The sequence below is a fragment of the Phyllostomus hastatus genome, unplaced genomic scaffold (genome assembly GCF_019186645.2).
Source record: "Phyllostomus hastatus isolate PE091 unplaced genomic scaffold, TTU_PhHast_1.1 phas_contig_312, whole genome shotgun sequence".
Lineage (NCBI taxonomy): Eukaryota > Metazoa > Chordata > Mammalia > Chiroptera > Phyllostomidae > Phyllostomus > Phyllostomus hastatus.
Window position 1 is genome coordinate 2,092,086 of NW_025333849.1, and position 20,049 is coordinate 2,112,134.

Genomic DNA, 20,049 nt, shown 5'->3' on the forward strand with positions numbered 1-20,049 from the left:
ATATCTTTTAAAATAAGTGTTTATGTTTTCTTTGGGTAATATCTAAAAGTGGAACTGTTATATCATATGGCAACTTTATTTTCAACTTTTTGAGGCAACTTCATACTGCTTTCCACAGTGGCTGCACCAATATTTATTCCCACCAACAGTGCATGACGGTTCCCTTTTCTCTACAGCCTCACCAGCACTTCGTATTTATTGATTTATTGATGATAGCCATTTTGAGGATTGTGAGGTAATATTTCATTGTGGTTTTAATTTGTATTTCCCTCCTGATTAGTGATGTTGAACATCTTTTCATATGTTTGTTGGCTATCTGTATGTCCTCTTTGGAGAAATGTCTATTAAGGTCCTCTGTCTGTTTTTAAATTGGATTTTTTTATGTTAAGTTGTATGAGTTCCTTATATAATTTGGATATTAATCCCTTATCAGATGTATCATTCGCAAATTACATTCTCCCATTCAGTAGGCTGTCTTTTTGATGTACTTTCATTTGTTTATTTTTTCTTTTGTTGTCCTTGCCCAAAGATACATACCCAAAAAGTTATTGCTAAGAGTGACATTAAAGAGTTTACTACCTATCTTTTCTTCTAGGAGTTCTACGGTTTCAGGTCTTACTTTCAAATCTCATTACACTTAAACTCATTTAAATGAGCTTATTTTTGTATGGTATAAGAAATTGGTTTAAAACTTAACAGACACATGTCCAGTTTTCCCAACAACTGATGAAGACTTTAAGTTTGAATAATAAAATTCCAATTCTGCTTTAAAAGAAAATGCACATACACACCATAGAGCACAGAAAAATGTGTGGAAGGAAGGATTATCTCTGGTGGGTGAGACTGAAGAGAACAAGGGCTTTGACATTTTACATTTTGCCATTGCTTGAACTTGGTACAGAAAACATATTATTTTTATTTTTGAAAAGGGAGACAGAGAAAAGGGTAAACCATATATCCATATAGGAAAATGAAAGGATTTATTTTAAAAATTATCTATGGGTCATTTTTATTTTATAATAGGCTTTTTTATATTCAAAACTATATAGGTAATACAACTACAATCAGAAAAAAAGTCATACAAGAAAATCATCTATAATACCAATGGTAGAATCAATTTTAAATCTGTTTGGAAAACCAAAGGTTACAGGGTTTGGCATTCTTAAAGGGGTTTGGATCCAATTTCTTTTACTTCTTTGGGGCTCATGATTACTTTTATTGCTGGTGAACCTATTTCCACATTTTAAAAAATGATTTCCATTCAATGTGGTCAAAAAGGAAAATCGAGGCCAACCATAAGACAAGCATCCCTGAGAGAAGATAAAAAGCCTCTGTAACCTGTGGAAGAAAAACTTGACCAGTAGAACGTGACTCTTTTGTCATGAGTGACTTCAATTGCTGGTGGACAGAAATTTTTAATGAGAACAAAGAGCATCAGAGCGATTTCAGTGCTCTGGTTGTCATTCCAGGCCAACCACAATAGTAACTTTATATTACAATGATGTAGACAAAGAACAAGGTGCCCCATTCACCACCAGGCTCCTGCAACCAGAGGGTCCCGGCCTTTGCGGAGCCTATCACTGAAGTGGAAATGAGAAGGAACTCTCAAGGAGTGCAAGCAGGTAAATCATCATCAACCACATAAATAATGGCAGAAAATGGGTAAGGAGATGAATAAAATGCCTTCTGATCATTTACCAATGGAAAGATGTGCACTAAATCAAGGCCTTTTCTGTCCGACACTGTTGTTTTTACTGAATAGTTAAGCACCCAAGGAAATACCAGTTGGGTTTAAAAGACAATTTATAACTGAGTTGGCCTCCTTGCACCTGGCTGTGTTTTGACAGCAGGTTTTGTTAGTTTATAGCAGAGATTCTTGTCTACACAATAAGCTGTCACTAATGCAAGTAGACCTCCCCCTTTTAATGAAAAGCAAAAGCCTCCTGCTGGTGGCAAAGCCTCAGCCTCTTCAGGGGAAATAAGGAGCCTCCTGAGAGTGAGAAGGTCAGCCCCAGTGTTACAGCCGCCCCAGTGGGGTGAGCCTGCTTCTGGGCAAGGATGAAGAGCTCTTTCTGTTCTCTTCCCTGGGGGCTAACTGCTCAACACAACGGACTTGTTGTCTGGAGCCAGGAGATTCAGGATTCTGCTCTCTGAGCTCCCAACTCCTCCCAGTTTCTAGACCATGCTAAGAATGTCAGGGAACCTTGCAATAGCCTGGCCTGAGAACACGAGGCAGCGGCTTTAGGAGATGGCCCCCTGCCCATCCAAAACAAGGGCAAGTCTTGGCTATTTAGGCTCAGACAGATCTAAAGCTGTTTCCTTGAGATTTTTATACCCAGAAAGCTGCCTAGTTAGGAATGTACCTCATTAGAAATCACAGCAGCTCATTTTAATACATATGAGTTAAAAGCACTTGCCTCCCAGGACCAAGTGCTGCCTTACCCACCCATGCTTTGTTTTGGCTTTTTAGGACTCAGAATTTTATTCTTCCTTTGTTTCCAGAAGGATTGGGCCAAATAATTTTTAACAGGTGACCCCAAGACAATGCAATCTTCTTAGGAATGAGCTTATGGTGGTTGGTGGTTGACATTTTCCCCTGTGTGGTAGGACAGGACAAAGATGTGAGGAGAGGGATGAAAAGGTAATAGAGAACAGCCCTGCCTGTTCCTTAATTTCATGGTTCACAGACATTCATTGACATTCAGACACTCCCAAGGGAAAGCTCATATAACCAGCCATGAAACCAGAAACGAGCAGGCTAACGGGGCTAACGGGCCCAAGGCAGTCTCTCACCGGGTGGGCCACTCCCAGGCTGGGGCCTCTGTGATGGGTGTGCGGTCACAGCAGGGGCAACCCACTGGGAAAGCACCAGGCCTACAGGGCCCTTGGACCAGCCCCACCCGGATGCCATCCTGGGACCTCTAAGGGCCCAGGCTCTAGCAACAGGAAGCACTTGGACTGGTGAGGGGCTGGGGCTGCCCTTTAGGCTCCAGGAAGCTAAGGCCTGGGAAAGGTGGAGGGGAGAGAAGGAGTTTGGGCTAGCTGGAACAATCTCTCCTCAAAGTTGCCCAGGGGCTGAAAGGGAGGGAGAGAGTAAAACTTTCACTAGGGACAAGTCCCCATGCTTAAGATGGAGAAATGAACCTTGATGGACATTTGGATGAGAAGCCAGCCTGAGGAAGGGATGCAGAACTTGAGAAGGAAGCCAAGGGGCAGCATACTGGGAAATGATGGAACAACCACGAGTAGGACAGGTCAGAGGAAAGCTGCAGGCAGCCAACTCCCTGTCTGGCTATATCCAAAGAACAGAGCTGGAGTTCCAGCTGCAAACCCACCGGTGGCACTGACTTGTGGCCTGGTCACCACACCCAAAATACACATGCTTTACAAGAGCTCATTTATACACAGTTTGGGGTCGAGCAGCATGTCTGCCATGACACAGGTCACCTGAGGCAGAGGCCTGACAGCAGGATGAGAAGGGGTGCGAGACCATCATTTTTCTGACTTAGGGATACTCCAACTCAGGAAGATAATTACCTTTATATGTATAAATATAGAAATAAGTCACTGTCATGACTGATACACTGAGTGGCAAGAGTCAGTACTGTCCACTCTCTCCCCTGAAGCAGTGATCTGGAGCTCACCTGTGGTAGCCCAGAACTCTCAAGCCAGTCTCGGGAGATGCTTTCGACAGACAGATCAAGCCTTTTAAGATAAAAAAAGAAAGAGTAAAGGTTAAAAGTTACAAGGCACTGATGACAGAAGGGTCTTTCCAAATATTCAAGCATATCACAGCACCAAGATTCCAGAGAAATCCCACCACCACTGTCCCAGCCTAAAGTGTGAAAGGGGGTGTGGTGGAAGGGGGCACGGTCACACTGAGTACAGCTTGTCTTCAGTCAGTACAATGAAATCTAAAACCGAGGCAGACCATAATAGGTGCCTTTACTGCTCTGACAGGACCGTTTGGGCTGGGAGCCAGTTCAGGGTAGACTGGGCATGTTCATTAGACACATCAGGCATGACTGCCTCCTAAGAGGGGGACAAAATGAAACCTGAACATTACAGCACTTAGTGCATCCAAATGAAATTCAGACTTTATAGTGACAATGAGCAATGACAAGTAAATCACTGTGGGAGCACAGTAAGGCCCAGATACACAGAGCGCATGAGGCCTCCACGGCCTCGGCTTTTAAGCGGACCCACATTCTGCTTTATTTGAAATACTATGACTGCTCCAGAGTCAGCTGAAATCCTTTCAGTTTTATGCTCCACTGATTTGAATTTTCCTTAAATGTACTAAGTATCCAGTATATTGAGAATCAATGGATACTAAGTTGTATTTTTCTGAAGTTTAAAGGAATTCCTCCTCTGCTTCTGGATAACTTTTGCTTATGCCCAGTTTCTCTGCTCACAGGGGCCTTCCTTCAACCCTCACCCAGTCTGTGTGTGTCATATCCACCGTGCTGCCTGTCTTCTGTGTGACAGCACCCAAAATGGTTTGTGACATTTATATATTTGATTTCATGACTTTTTTTTTAAGATTTTATTTATTTATTTTTAGGGAGGGAAGAAGGGGAGAGAGAGAGAGAGAGAGAAACATCAATGTGCGGTTGCTGGGGGTCATGGCCTGCAACCCAGGAATGTACCCTGACTGGGAATCGAACCTGGGACACTTTGGTTCCCAGCCCGCACTCAATCCACTGAGCTACGCCAGCCAGGCGTGATTTCATGACTTTTTAAAAAGGTTTTATATATTTATTTTTAGAGAGAGGGGAAGGGAGGGAGAAAGAGAGGGAGAGAAACATCAATGTGTGATTGCCTTTCATGCTCCCCCTAATGGCGACCTGGCCCGCAACCCAGGTATGTGCCCTAACTAAGGATTTGACCCACCCTTGGTTCTCAAGCCAACACTCAATCCACTGAGCCACAACTGCCAGGGCAGATTACTTGACTTTTAACTCTCTCCTGCTGGATTGGAGCTCTCTGACATCAGAGTCCACACCTGTTTTACTCACTTCCTAAACCCAGCATTGAAACAGGTCTTGGCATAAAAGAGGATCTCTATAAATATTTTTTTATTTGAATGAAAACACATTTCACTATTGATATAATAAGAACCACTCCTTTTTAAGATAATAATCACCTTTCCCAGGAAGATATTCCCAAGTTGTTAAGATGTATATCTCTGTTTCATTTTATATATTATATAGTATATTCTCAATGTATAACATTCCCTCTCTCCCTCCCTTTTGGAACTGTGAAAGAAATTGTAGAAAGGTATGTGTTGTCTGCTGCATTAGTTAAGGTGCTGAAGGCCCAGTGCTCTGGTCACCTCATGGGTTGTGCTGCAAGTGGACACAGTGGGAAAGAGAGGGAGGGAGAAAGGGAGGGAGGGAGAGTGGAAGAGAGGAGTGGGCCTTGGTTGGGGAGGGATGGGGAAAGAGGGAGCTAACTGGTACTTTCCCTTCCTTTGTTTTCCCAGGGATAAGTATGTCACTGGTACATTTTGTCTTCCCTGCCCAGGGCAAAAGCAAAGGCTCTGAAAGAGGTGACTGTTGTTTTTTTCTAAACAGAAAAAATACGTAGAGGGAATGAGACAATGAAGAGAAAGTGCTTTAGATTCATTTTCAAGATGATGCTCATCAGTGGGAAAACAGGCCAGGGAAGGGGAGAGAGCATAAGTGAATCTGGGGAAGACGGCAAATTCCAGAGGATGGTGGTCCAGATTCCCAAACTTAGTGGGGTTACTGGGCATGCCTTGTGTGAAAGCCTCCATCCCTGGGCCTCTCTTCTACCTCTTTGTTGTCCTTTAACAGCATCGATCTCAGTGTGAATGGCCTCATCCACTCTGTAAGCTGTGAGAGTGTGGATGTGTGTGTACACTCATGTGTATGCATGCACATGTGCACTTATGCACCCATGTGTGCAAACTCATGAATTTTCATGAACATATGCATTCATGTGCCTATGTGTGCAAAAGTATGTGTATGTGCATATGCACTCACATGCCTTGTGTGTGCTTTACACATGTGCATTCATGTGCTTATGTACACACATGTGTGTGCTTAGGTGTGCATTCATGTGTGCACACATGTGTGTTTGTGTGCCTGTGTGTGCTCATGTGACCAAGTGTGTGCATGCAAATACACATGTGCGTCAATGTGCCTGTGTGCACATTCATGTGCATCTATGTGCACACCCATGCAACTAAACTACAGAACAACCATCATTCAGAACTGCCTGAAATCTAGCTGAACAGAGGTCCTATAATTAAAGAAATGAGAAGAAGCCACATCAAAACTAGTAGGAAGGGTGGAGATGTGGAATAGGCTGATCCCACACCCATGTGTGGTGGTTAAAAATTGGGAAGGGTATCTTGGCTGTGAATGTCCACCCTGAGGAGCCAGGGTCCCCAGTTCCACACCAGGCTCTCCAGCCCAGGGCTCCAGTGCCAGGAAGAGAAGTCCCCGTAACTTCTGGCTGTAAAAACCAGCCAGAATTGTGGCTGAGTGAGATGGAGGGCTGCTGGAGCTCCAGGTATTCCTCTTATAGGGCCCGAGTACAGACTTACTTACTGACAGACTAATGCTCTGCCCAGCAGCACTGGGGCAGCAGCCAAAAGATGCCAGGAACATATGAGGAGGAACTGAATTGTTCAACATCAGGGTGATAGCTGGACGGGCAACTTACTCCAAGACAGAAGTGCTGGCAGATGCCATTGTCCCTTTGCTGAGTCCTCTTCCCACAGAGCCAGCAGGCAGGTGCCATATCTGAGTCTCCATCATTCTGGCTAACACTTTTTGCCCCCACCCTGGTAATTCCCTGAAATCCTGGCTCACCCAACATATAGCCATATCCAAAATCTTCCCAGTGGCTTTTCCTACAAGTTGCCTCTCTTGGCTCATGCTGTTGACATTCCTAAAATCTCTCAAACAAGCAACAACATCTGGCCTCTGTGTACCACATACATGTTACTAAGTAGCTCCAGGCCCAGCACTAACGGCAGCTGGCATTGGTTCATAGGTTGGCCTCTTCTGGTCACCTCCAAGTCCAGCAAAAGTAGCAAAAGTAGCAGGCATCTGCAGATCACTTTTTAGTTCATGCAGGGTGGCCCCAGGTGGGGCATAGAGAGCAGCTGATCTTGGACTGCACCTCCCAGGAGCCCCCACAGTCAGTGTACCTGGTAGACAACTTCAGACCACAACAAAGCACCACCCAAGCACCTCCACAAGTGACACACTCAAGGGGTGGACTTGACAGATACCTAAGACCCACTGAAGTAAGTCCTGCTCCATGGGATAAGTTCCTGCACAGAAGATTCTCCATGGTAATTATATTCAGTCCTTGAAGTCTATTGGTATGAGGGAGGGGATGTCCCATCCACTGATATGCCAACAGCAATCAATGCTCAGCTACAACAGGAAGATGCACACATCCCGCACAGAGGGTGCACCTGAAACACCCAGCTAAATGACTGGGGAGGCTGTGCCAATGGGCCCTACACGATACCTACTACATAAGGCCACTCTACCAAGACTGGGAGATGTAGCAGCAGCCCTAATACATAAAAACAAACACAGGAAAGCAACAAAAATGTGAAGACAAAGAAACAAGTCCCAAATGAAAGAAGAGAACAAAATTCCAGAAAAAGAACCAACCAAAATGAAGATAAGGAGACAAGCAATCTACCAGATGCAGAATCCAAAACACTGGTTATAAGGATGTTCAGTGAATTTAAGGGAAGTTAGATGAACTTAGAACTTAAACAAAGAAAAATGAAACATAAAAATGGAGATAGAAAGCATAAAAAAGAACCAGTCATAAATGACGAATACACTAGCTGAAATGAAGAATACATTACAGGGAATCAACAGTGGAGTAGATGAAGCAGCAGATCAAATCAGCAAATTGGAAGATAAGAAAGCAGAAAACACCCAGTCAGAACAGCAAAAAAAGGAATTAAAAAAAAGTAAGGATAGTTTATAGAGCCTCTGGAATAACTTTAAGCATATCAACATTCACATCATAGGGGTGCTGGAAGAAGAAGAGAAAGAGCAAGAAATTGAAAACATACTTGAAAAATTAATCATGGAAAGCTTTCGTAACCTGGCAAAGGAAATAGACATACAAGTCCAGGAAACACAGAGAGTCCCAAACAAGATGAACCCAAAGAGGTCCACACCAAGAAACATCAAAATTAAAATGCCAAAGGTTAAAGACAAAGAGAGAATCTTAAAAGCAGCTGGAGAAAAGCAGTTAGTCATCTACAGTGGAACTCCCATTAGGCTGTCAGCTGATTTCTCAACAGAAACTTTGCAGGCTGGAACAGATTGGCATGAAATATTCAAGGTGATGAAAAGCTAGGATGTACAACCAAGATTACTCTACCCAGCAAAGCTATCATTTAAAAGGAAAAGGCAGATAAAGTGCTTCCCAGACAAGAAAAAGCTAAAGAAGTTAATCACCACTAAACCAGTAGTACATGAAATGTTAAAAGATCTTCTTTAAGAAGAAGAAAAAAGGACAAAAATATGAATAATAAAATGGCAATAAATATATATCTCTCAATAATTACTTCAAATGAAAATGTATTAAATGCTTCAATCAAAAGACACATGGTGGCTACATAGATAATAAAACAAGATACTTACATATGATGTCTACAAGAGACTAACTACAGATTGAAAGACACACACTGACTTAAAGTAAAGAGATGAAAAACTGTATATTTCATGAAAAGGGAAACAAAACAAACTAACAAAAAAGCTGGGGTAGTAATACTTATGCCAGACAAAACAGACTTTAAAACAAAGGCTATACAAGAAACAAAGAAGGAAACAGCAATTCCACTTCTGGGTATTTATCCAAAGAAACCCAAAACACTAAATTGAAAATACATACACATCAATATGTTTATTGCAGCATTATTTACCATAGCCAAGATATGGAAGTAACCTAAATGTGTATCAATAAATGAATGGATAAAGAAAAAGTGGTGCATAAATACAATAAATTATGATTCAGCCATAAAAAAGAGTGAAATCTTGCCAATTGCAACAACATGAATGGACCTAGAGGGTACTGTGCTAAGTGAAATAAGGCAGACATAGAAATGCCAGATGATTTCACTTATATATGGAATCTAAAAAACAAAACAAGCAAACAAGCAGAACAGAAACAGTTCCACAGATACACAGAACATTCTGATGGTTGCCAGATGGGAGGGGGTTGAGAGGATGGGTAAAAAAGGTGAAGGGATTAAGAAGTACGAACTGGTAGTTACAGAATAGTCACAAGATGTAAAGTACAGCAAAGGAAATATAGTGCAATAACTATGTATAATGTCAGATGGGTACTAGATTTATTAGGGTGATCAATTTGTAAGTTATATAAATGTCTAATCACTGGGTTGTATACCTGAAACTAATATAATATTGTATGTCAACTGTAACTTAAAAATAAAGTCTTTTTTAAAAAAGTAGTAGCTATTGCTTATTGAACACATATTCTGTAACATATAATACAAAAATTTTCATTTAAACTTTATAATATCTGTACAAGACCAATATTATTATCAAGTGTCATGCTGCATTACTTTGTGATATGGCGCAGACAACCCTGCTCCCAACAATGCTGACCTCTCCTTTTTGCTTACATCTCTCTGGTTGAAGGTCTCCTGGCTCCTGTCATGTTTGCTCTATTTGTCTGTCTCTTGATTAGATTTCTGAAAAGATGGGGAACCCCTTGGGCAGGGCTAAACTATGAGGCAGGAGAGTTCATCATTCAGCTGCCTCCAAGAGTAAAAGACACCCCCCTTAAGGGAAGAGAACATATGTTTTCAGATTACTTTCCTTTGTAAAGGTTCAAAACATCTTATAACCATTATTACTTCATTCCTTGTAATATCTGTGTGGGTGTCAATTGTTGTGTGGCTCTTAAAAGATGGAGAAACTGCAGCATGACAAGACTCGCTAATGTCAACCCAGACAGAGGACTAAAGACAAGATGGGTTTCTGGACTCCTGGCATCAGTGCGGACATCACACTTCACCTGTGCCTGTCTACAGATTGCCAACGTAGAAGACAGTCTTAACTCTTGAGAAGAAGATGAAAGCATTAACTTCAATTGCTAAAAAAATTGTTAGGCACTATAAGTGGCCTTACCTCCTAAGGAAATTATGAGAGACTGTGTGAAAATGCTTACTATTCAGGGAAGAAATGGACTACATATTTTAGGAAAAAAAATAAAATGTGTACATAGTTTTTGTTTTTGGTCCAAACTACTGAGATGGTAGTGCAGGTGTATTTTTAGGTCTGGACATGGATATACAGGAGTGGTAAAGCTGAAAGTTGACTTTTCAAATCAAGACACTCAGAGTCCAACCCAATGGTAACTGTTTCTCCCCTGAAATCCTGTGGCTTGAATCTCACAACAGACAAGCAGAGCATTTCCATTTTGCTGGGACTCAGGACTTACAGGAAATTACTCTTTTGCATGTCTGATCACTATGAAAATTGATTTTCTACAGAGAGCGAAAAGTACCAGACCATCTTGGCTGCCTAGCCTCCTGATCTATGCCCGTGAGTGGCACTTCCACCTTCTGACTGAAGCCTCTAGGGTCTCTGGAGCAGCAGGTGGGTGCACCCTCTGGTTGGAGAGTTCCATGAGTTTTAGATGTCCATCTCCAGTCCCTGTGAGCTATGAATGTGATCACAAATAATTACTACAACAGGGGAGAGAATATCTTAGATGCCCTGGCATGATGCTGGTTAGCAGCCAGAAAATAAGGAACTGCTCTTCTCTTTGCGATGTTCAAGTACATTGAAATAGACCCACACTTGCGTGAAAATGGCAGGGCATGTGCCATATTGTTTGCTCAGTTGATTTCTAAGGGTAGAGTGACAGGGATGGGGAGTTGAGTATCAGCCACATCTGCTACTGTGCCTATCAACTTGTTGATCGGGAGAAACGTCTTCATCACTCTACTCCTGTCCTCAGTCTCTTGAGATTCTAAAGACCATGTTCTATCCACGTCTCTGAAGGGAAGCACAAGGCCCAGCCACTTTGACACGGACTAAAGGATAGATGGAGGGACCCTTGGGAGTGCAAGTACTAGATGGAGGCAAGGTTTAGGAACTTCAGTGCTCAGGTCTGAAATGGAAGACACTCCTGTTCTGGAATGCAACTTACCTTCTGTACAGGTTTTAAATATTAAGTGCCCTCTCTAAATGTGGATACAAATAGGGTATATCTCAAAGCTTTACACATGGTTATTTATTTTCTTGATCAAAAGAAGTCATTTGTACTTGGATAGATAATGAATGTTACTGACTTAACATTTATAAAACAAGTACTCCCTAGTTCCATGGAGGAGGAAAAGTACTTAATTAAAACCAACACATGAACATGTACATGCAAACACAATAATTGAAGAGCAAAGACAGAACTGGTAGCTGTCGACACTGTTGGAACATCAGCAGCAGGGTACATTGGGTAAGGTACTCCACAGGGTGTTCTTTCACATGGCAGGCCAGGGTGCAGGATTTGTCAGGATTTCCCTCTGAGCCCTGCCAGCTTTTATTTCTCTTTGTCTCTTAAGCATCAGCATTTAAACAGAAACCTCTCACTGACAATGTCTAAAATTCAACTCCTCATCTCCCTGCTTCCCCTTTCAAATACTGTCCCTCCTGCTCCTGTTGCATCACACTGACTCCCCAGATAAAGCAAGGGCCCTCATACTTCCAGTGCAACTTCAGAGTAGCTGAGTGATCAGAAGAAAAGGTCAGGCTCATGCTGGATTCCTCCATTCAAAGTTCACCACCCATCACCCAAGTCTTGCCTCTGGAATCTCTCAGATTGCTCATTACTCTCCAACCCCAGGGCCACCGCCACCATTCCTGCCCTGGATCCAGCTCCAGACCTGTTGACTGAGTTGCTGTACTGGTTTCAAATTGGTCTCCTAACTTCTCATTCTTCCCACCCCCATCTATCTTCCATACTGCTCTCACCCCAGAGTACCTTCCCTATCTGCTGAAGGGACTCCTCTACTTAAAACCTTCAGTGATATTTCTTTGCCTCAAGGCTGGAGGCTAGGACTGATGAGGCCCTTCTCTGTGTACCCAGAACTGTGAAGCTCCCCGGAGCATTTCCTACACTGAGTCACAATGTATGTTACATGCATGTCTTCAGCATATCCTCTCCTTAACTAGGAGCTTCCTGGGGGCTAGCCATGGAGTTTATTCCCTCTGTTCCCCATTGTCCAGCCTAAAACCTGGCATGGGAGGTGCTCAATAGAGAATGTTAAATTAATCGAAGCAAGAGAACAATACAAAAGCAGCATGATGGAGAATGCCAGCCCCTGAACACTGACTGGCTGGTCAAATCTGAAAAACCTTGCCCTGTTCAGAATGGCCCACTTGCCTAATAGATGTGCCTAAGGATCATTTTGCAAAAGAGTCAAAAATTAGATGTTCTGAGGATAGGTGTGGGCCTTTGGAGACCTAGATAAAATTGATATAATATGCTGCATAGGGAAAAGGGCAAACAATCTGTTTCAATAGCTGAATTAGATTTAGAGAGTAGTTAGCAGGAAAGATGTTTGAGTTTCAAAAAGCATTCCAGTACATTTGCTGAAATAGGTTCACTGTAGTTATGAAATTGTCTTACTTTTAAAGGAGAATTTTTACTTTTATTTTTATTTTTTATCCTCATCTGAGGACATTTTCTGCATTGCTTTTAGAGAGAAGAAGGGAGAGAGAGAAACACTGATGCAAGAGAGAAGCATTGATTGCTTGCCTCCCATATCCACCTGGGCCAGGGATCTGCATCCAGCCAGGAACATATGTGTCCACATTAGGGGTTGCACATATCCAACTGGGGGTCACACACGCACGTACACAAACCTGTGGTCAACTCACAACCTCACAACTCACAACCGATTTTCGGTCAGGTATGTGCCCTGACCGAAAATTGAACCCACAACTCTTTACCTACAAGACAAAGCTCCAACCAACTGAGCCACAATGTCCAGGACTAAGGAGAATTTTTAAAAGGCACCTAACCTGGTAGCCAAAATATGATCCTAACTGGGAGAAGTATCCTCTCATTGGGGAAGAAGGTTGGTGGTTGTTGGCCACCATTAAACAGAGATGCTGCTCTTCCACAATTACAACAAACATCTTTTGGTGGGTCCATAGTGTGCCACCTCAATAAATATTCACAATGATAAAATCCAGGTTCCCTGGAACAAGAGGGCTCAGGGCCATCCAAATGAACTCTATAACCTTATTAGGAAGGGATAAAAATAAGAAGACTTCCCAAACTAAAATTCAATTTGTTACTTCCATGAAAACTACTGTATTTATGCCCTAAGAAGTTCTGAAAGAATGCACAGTCATTACTCAGAAACACACTTTGGTAACAAGAGGTAATTACATAATTTCTATTAGTTTACTTGTTCCTTTTTTTTCTTCTGCATTAGTTCCTAAGGAAAGCCCTCCATTCTGTTACAGGACCTGAAAAGTTATTCCAGGGCAAGTACAAAAGAGAAGGAAAATAAAAAATCATACAAGTAAACTATTGTTCTTGACCTTAGGAATGATAATCACATCTGAAGTGATTTTTACATGAAGAAAACCCATATTTCTCTTTGAAAAGAAAAAAATGGTAAATCTGAAACATTTCAGACCTTCCAAAACAAGCCATACTTCCTTTGAGTCACCTTAAAAGGCTACGTATCTGGTCCAGTGACTACAGACCCATGCAGTCTCCATGGGTAAGACTTCCTTTAGCATCAAAGGCATGAACAAAAAAAGGTAGAAATTAAGGAAGTTAACAAATAATTTAGCTATGTTAATTGTATATGATGCTCCAATTTGCTTTATGTGTGTGTTCCCATCTGATTTTTTTTAAAGCTGAACAATAACATTTCTAACTATTGAACCAAGAACTGGAGGTAGAAGGTGGAAGATGAAGAAAAAACCTCCACATCCTCATGGCCCCTGGATTTCTCCAACCCCCTGAATTTATCTTCATTTCCCAGTAGCATAAACCCTGACACCTTACTTGTAAGATTCCTGAATTAGGCTGCCTACCAAACAGGCTCATCAACATGGAGGTATCTGGCCTTGCATGGATCTAAATCAATGTCTGCTTTAAAGAGTTCCACAGAGTTCCACATTTGGAAATCTGTTCTGAGCATAAAAATATGGCTAAAACTGTGGGACAGAAAGGAGAGTACTGTTGGTTCTTCTTGAAAGAAACGTTTAATTTCTCAAGATGCCCCCTTTAACATTTGATACCAATTTTACTATTAGAAATTATGTTCCAGGGGGTTCACTTTTAGTGCCTAAATTAAGATAAGAAATTAGAAGGAAAGGTTGGAATGAATCTAATCCAGACTTTGATGGATCCCTGTAGGTGGTTAGCCAGACTAAAACTGGACACCTCCAAAGAAGAGGATCTTTCTTTGCAGAGTGAGCTCATACAGCAAAGAGCATGGGTGAGAGCCAGACAGACCTCATTACAATCTGCACTGGCTCCCTTGCTAACTAAGGTATCTTAGAAAGTTACTTAACCTGTGGAACACTGTGGATAAGAGCAGAGGTTCCAGAGCCGGGCTACCCAGAAGCAAATCCCAGTCCTGCCACACACACCTCTGGTAGCACTGGTTGCTTACTCAGCCCCTCAGTACCTCAGTCCTCTTACTGGTAAAACAAGGATGAAAACACAACGTACCAGATAGTATTGTTTAGAGGATTAACTGAGTGCCTATTTATAGTAACCTCTGAAAAAGTATCAGCTTATCATAATCATGATGATGATGATGGTGGTGATGGTGATGATGATAATGATGGTAATGATGATGAAGAAAGAGAAAATGCTGTAATGAGGATCAAATGGATCTCGTGTAGATAGATCCTGAATATATGCCTAATGCACAGAAGCTGATTATTGTTATAACTGTACCAATAGGAAATTAAGCACCTGCTTTTCATATGTATTATCCCATTTAATGCTCTGTGAAACCCTGCCATAGAGGGTAGAAAACTGGAATTTGCAGGGATGAAATGACTTGCTACAAATGTTGTATAGATGGGAAGGGGTAGAGCTGGGGTTAGAACTGTGAAGAGCCTGACTTCAGATGCCACACTCATTATTACACAGTATATTCACCTTCAGTAAAACAGTGTTTCCTTATATTAAGTCATGTTAACTACAGCCACCCTGACTGTTAGAACTTTCCTCTCTTCCATTCTTTTCCACAGCAGCTGAGGCCACACAGTATCTTTGGCTTGCCTCATGTACCACTGTGGGGGCTCCTGACTTGGGCCTCCCTGCTGTGCCCACTAGCTTCCAGTATCCACGTGGGCCCCTTTCGAAGTTTGGTTGATCCTCCTAGGACTCCTGCTGGCTGGGCCAGGTCCCTGCCTCTATTAAGAGAGGAAGATTGAACTTTCTTGGTTTAATAGCCAAACAACGGCAGGGTCTTTTTAAACATAAAAGTAAAACTAGGCTCTTAATTCCTAAATTGGCCCTCACCTTTTTTCTTCTGGGATGTTCTCCAACAACATTTGAAGGAAATCCTGGAATGAGAAAAAAGCAAACCATTAAAGATGTCCATCGATGAGTAACTGCCAGGAGTCATGCCAGAGACAGAGCATTCACAGCTGTTGACAGCTACCTGCTGGAGAAGCTTGGCCCGAATGGAATTATTAGACTACATACCCAATTTATCAATTTACCAAGGCTTCAATCCAATCAGTTTAAGAAATTTGTTTTGTAAAAACCAAAAACAATCTTTTTGAGTAAGTCGCAGTTGCAGCTGCGGCTCACCGATGTTCAGCCCACTTCTGCTCCTGGCTTACCGCTGTTCGCCTCCAACCAGGAAAAAGTCAGACAGGAAGCAGCGCGGCCGCAATGGCTTTTAAAGATACCGGAAAGATACCTGTGGAACCAGAGATGGCTATTCACCGAATCAGAATTACTAACCAGTGGGAACATAAAGTCTTTGGAGAAGGTATGTGCTGACTTGATCAGGGGCACAAAGGAAAAGAATCTCAAAGTGAAAGGACCAGTTCAGATGCCTACCAAGACTCTAAGAATCACTACAAGAAAAACTCCCTGCAGGGAGAGTTCTAAGACTTGGGATCAATTTCAGAAGAGGATCCACAAGTGACTCATTGACTTGTACAGCCCCTCTGAGATTGTTAAGAAGACTACTTCCATCAGTATTGAGCCAGGAGTTGAGGTTGAAGTCACCATTGCAGATGCCTAACTCAATCTTCTTAATAAACTGACTGTCAGTTGTTAAAAAAAAAGCACAAACAAAATAAAAAATGTAATGCTTGTTATTTTTACCCAAACCAATGGTTTATTTCATTTTGTTTTAACTATTTTCAAAACATTGGCCATAGAACAAAGCCCTGTCCCTCTCTACTTAACCAGTTTTCTTCTTCATGAGCTTCCCCTAGATATCCTGTTATATCCTGAACAGCCTCAAACTGAGAAGCTAACCACTAACTTGCAACTTTCTTGCATTGCTCAGGAAAGATAAAGACAAACATCAAGATGATTAATATCCCAATGGAGGAACAAAGATGATACAATGCCAAAATGGTGCACTATTCCCTGCCTCCATCTGCAGCCTCTCCCAGTACCACTGTGCAAGCCCTTGACTCTCTAACATTTAGGATGTTTCAATAATAGATATTTTAAACCTAAAGACATGACTTAAACATACCCATCGCTTCTTTTACTATGGAAAATTTCAAACAGATTCTAAAGTAGACAATAGAATATAATCAACCTTCATCATAACCAATCTGCTCCATCCACTTATCTGCCTCTTGTATTATTTACAACTGAATCCCAAACATTACATAATTTCATCAAACAATGTTTCAGTAAATGTCACTAAAAGACAATAACTCTTTTAAAACATAACTGCAATACCATATGGCCTTAAGAATCTACATATGAATATTCAAAAATCACATTTATATTGAATTTGTTCCTTGAATATTGTGACCAATCTTTTCAGTCCATCTAATTCTGGAATCTTGATTTGGTCTCAACTAGGTTTCTCAGGTAAAATGTAGGACACCCAGTTAAATTGGGGGCATACTTACCACTAAAAAAATTATTTGTTGTTTATCTGAAACTCAAATTTAACTGGATGTGGAGCATTTTTATTTGCTAAATTAGTGTTAACCCTGTCATCTGAAGATTTGGTAAGACACATTTTGAAACAATATACAACATGAAATAAACAAGAACAACATTTAACTTTCTTGGGATCTACACTTGAAGTTTTTCTTTTAATAAACAGAAAATCTTTCAAAAGAGGTTCTTTCAAGAGAGAGTAGATGACCAACTATGACACTGCCAAATGAACACACCTCCAGTTGGAAGCCCCACCCATACCCCAGAGCCAAGCCTGGGGATCCAGGGGCAGAGTAGGGCTCTGATGAGACTCATTTAACTCAGAGTGTGAGATGGAAGCAGGGGGAGGAGCTTTGGATTACAAACAGATGGAATCACAGAGGAGTGGAAATCTGTAAACAATTTGTATGACAAGGTGTTCTTTTTCTATCATTGCACTAGCTTAGCCATCACTACACTGGTGAAGACAATCATCCCTTTCTACACATTTTTGGGTGCTTAGGTCTATTTCTTCCAAAGGCAAAGTGTCCTTATTAAGGGCAATAATGAAAAAATTTATTTCTTGCAACTTCTGTTTTCCTTATAACACTTTACTTATTTATTGCTACTTCACCCAAAATAAATGATACTAAGAATACTAGCTAATATTAAAGGCACAGATCCTGCAGTCCAAATGAGAGGGGACAACCCCAAATAGAATAATGCCTCACATCTGAATTCCTTCCCTACACCTGCAGTGTGGATACAGTATAGGGAGAAAAATACCCCAGGAAGTAAGAACAATATTTAGAATGTGAAAAACTATTTTTGCTTTTGTTTCTTAAAGCCATTCTTTTTGTTTTAATAATTATTTTGTAAAAATTTTGAATTAGATATTAATTTATCAAAATTGATTTATTAATAAATTACTTTGTAGGTATTTCATTGGCTGAATGGCAATATTCTTGCTTCTTAAAAAAACCCAAGTACTGTAAGTATAATTTCTTACTAATTTTACTTCATTATCTCCTTAGAGCCCATATCAACTTATCCCACATTTGTACAGTAATTTATGCTCAATTATGGGAGAGGGGAATTACATCAACTCAATGGCAAGGGGGAATTTAAATTCATGAGAAGCAGGATATGCAAAGTTAACTTTAATTCTGCCCTCTGGCATCTTCCAGTTACAATTGTATCTTTTTTTATAGGACCCTTCTTACTCCTTTCATAGACCTAATTTCTAACCTCAAAATGCTAGTCTTCCTGTTCCTTCCTTCCTTTCATCCATCCATCCTTTCTCCCTCTCTCTTTCTTTCTTTTTTTTTTAATTGGCATATACCCCATGCAGTGGACTCATCACAGAAACTTTTACCCACTCTCCATAACAGAACATTAAAAAAATACATTCTTTAGGAATTTTTGTTTTCATTTCCAACTCTCCTAATAATCTATATGTTAATCAGATAAATTAAGCTTTATGATTAAAATAAAACTACATTGATTTTGGCACATGGCTAATTAGGTAATTTTTTAGTCTTCGTGAAAGTACTCTATGAAAAGTAGCTGCATATAGATTCTACTGGATAAACTGGCATTTGCTTCATAATAACACAGTCTAAGCATTTCTGACAGATGTTTTTGAATAATTATCATGGTCATGGGGAGGGAGAAAGGAGAAACAAAACAAACAATCAAAATGTTGAAGCAAGGTCAGTGCTGTACAGGGTAAGAGCTGAGAAGAAAGAAGAAGTCATGACCAAGCTCAAGAAAGCAGTTTTAATTAAGGCTGAAAAGATGATGATATTGAAATCCTATATAGGTAGGATGTTTGGAAGGGAAAAAATTAAGAAGAAAATTTTATTTTATTTTTTTAATATATTTTATTGACTATGCTATTACAGTTGTCCCATTTCCCCCCCTTCACTCCCCTCCACCCTGCACAACCACTCCTGCCCACAATCCCCCAATTTAGTTCATTCCATGGATCTTATATATAAGTTCTTTGGCTTCTACATTTCCCATACTATTCTTACCTTCTGCCATCAATTTTCGGCCTACCATCTATGCTACTTATTCTCTGTACCTTTTTCCCCTCTCCCCCCCTCTCACTCCCCTGTTGATGACCCTCCATGTGATCTCCATTTCCATGGTTCTGTTCCCGTTCTAGTTGATTGCTTAGTTGTTTTTGGTTTTGTTTTAGGTGTGGTTGTTAATAACTGTGAATTTGCTGTCATTTTACTGTACATGTTTTTTTATCTTCTTTTTCTTAGATAAGTCCCTTTAACATTTCATATGTAACGGGGATACAAGGGCTTGGTGATGGTGAACTCCTTTAACTTGACCTTATCTGAGAAGCACTTTAACTGCCCTTCCATTCTAAATGAAAGCTTTGCTGGATAGAGCAATCTTAGATGGAGGTCCTTGCCTTTCATGACTTTGAATACCTCTCTCCAGCCCCTTCTTGCCTGCAAGGTTTCTTTTGAGAAATCAGCTGATAGTCTGATGGGAACTCCTTTGTAAGTAACTCTCTCCTTTTCTCTTGCTGCTATTAAGATTCTCTCCTTATTTTTAATCTTAGATATTGTAATTATGAAGTGCCTTGGTGTGTGCTTTCTTGGGTCCAACTTCTTTGGGACTCTCTGAGCTTCCTGGACTTCCTGGAAGTCTATTTCCTTTGCCAGATTGGAGAAGCTCACCTTTATTATTTGTTCACATAACTTTTCCACTTGCTGCTTTTCCTCTTCTCCTTCTGGTACCCCTATATTTGGATGTTGGAATGCTTGAAGATGTCCTGGAGGTTCCTAAGCCTCTCCTCATTATTTGAATTCTTGTTTCTTCATTCTTTTATGATTGGATGTTTCTTTCTTCCTTCTGGTCCACTCCATTGATTTGAGTTCCAGT

At 41.0% G+C, this 20,049-nt stretch overlaps 1 protein-coding gene across 12 annotated transcripts in view; it reads right to left on the minus strand.

Annotated features, from left to right (window-relative positions):
* Positions 1-20,049, minus strand: part of LOC123819436 (aminopeptidase O (putative)) — a 448,779-nt gene that overhangs the window by 104,846 nt on the left and 323,884 nt on the right. For all 12 annotated transcript variants that reach the window (XR_006785810.1, XR_006785808.1, XR_006785809.1 and 9 more), the window contains 2 exons: positions 15,544-15,587; positions 3,645-3,705 (listed from right to left, as the gene is read on the minus strand). Coding sequence is in view for 9 of the 12 variants with exons in the window: in XM_045839793.1 (XP_045695749.1) it covers positions 3,645-3,705; positions 15,544-15,587 (105 nt within the window). In the remaining 3 variants the exon portion in view is untranslated. The remainder of the gene's footprint in view (positions 1-3,644; positions 3,706-15,543; positions 15,588-20,049) is intronic.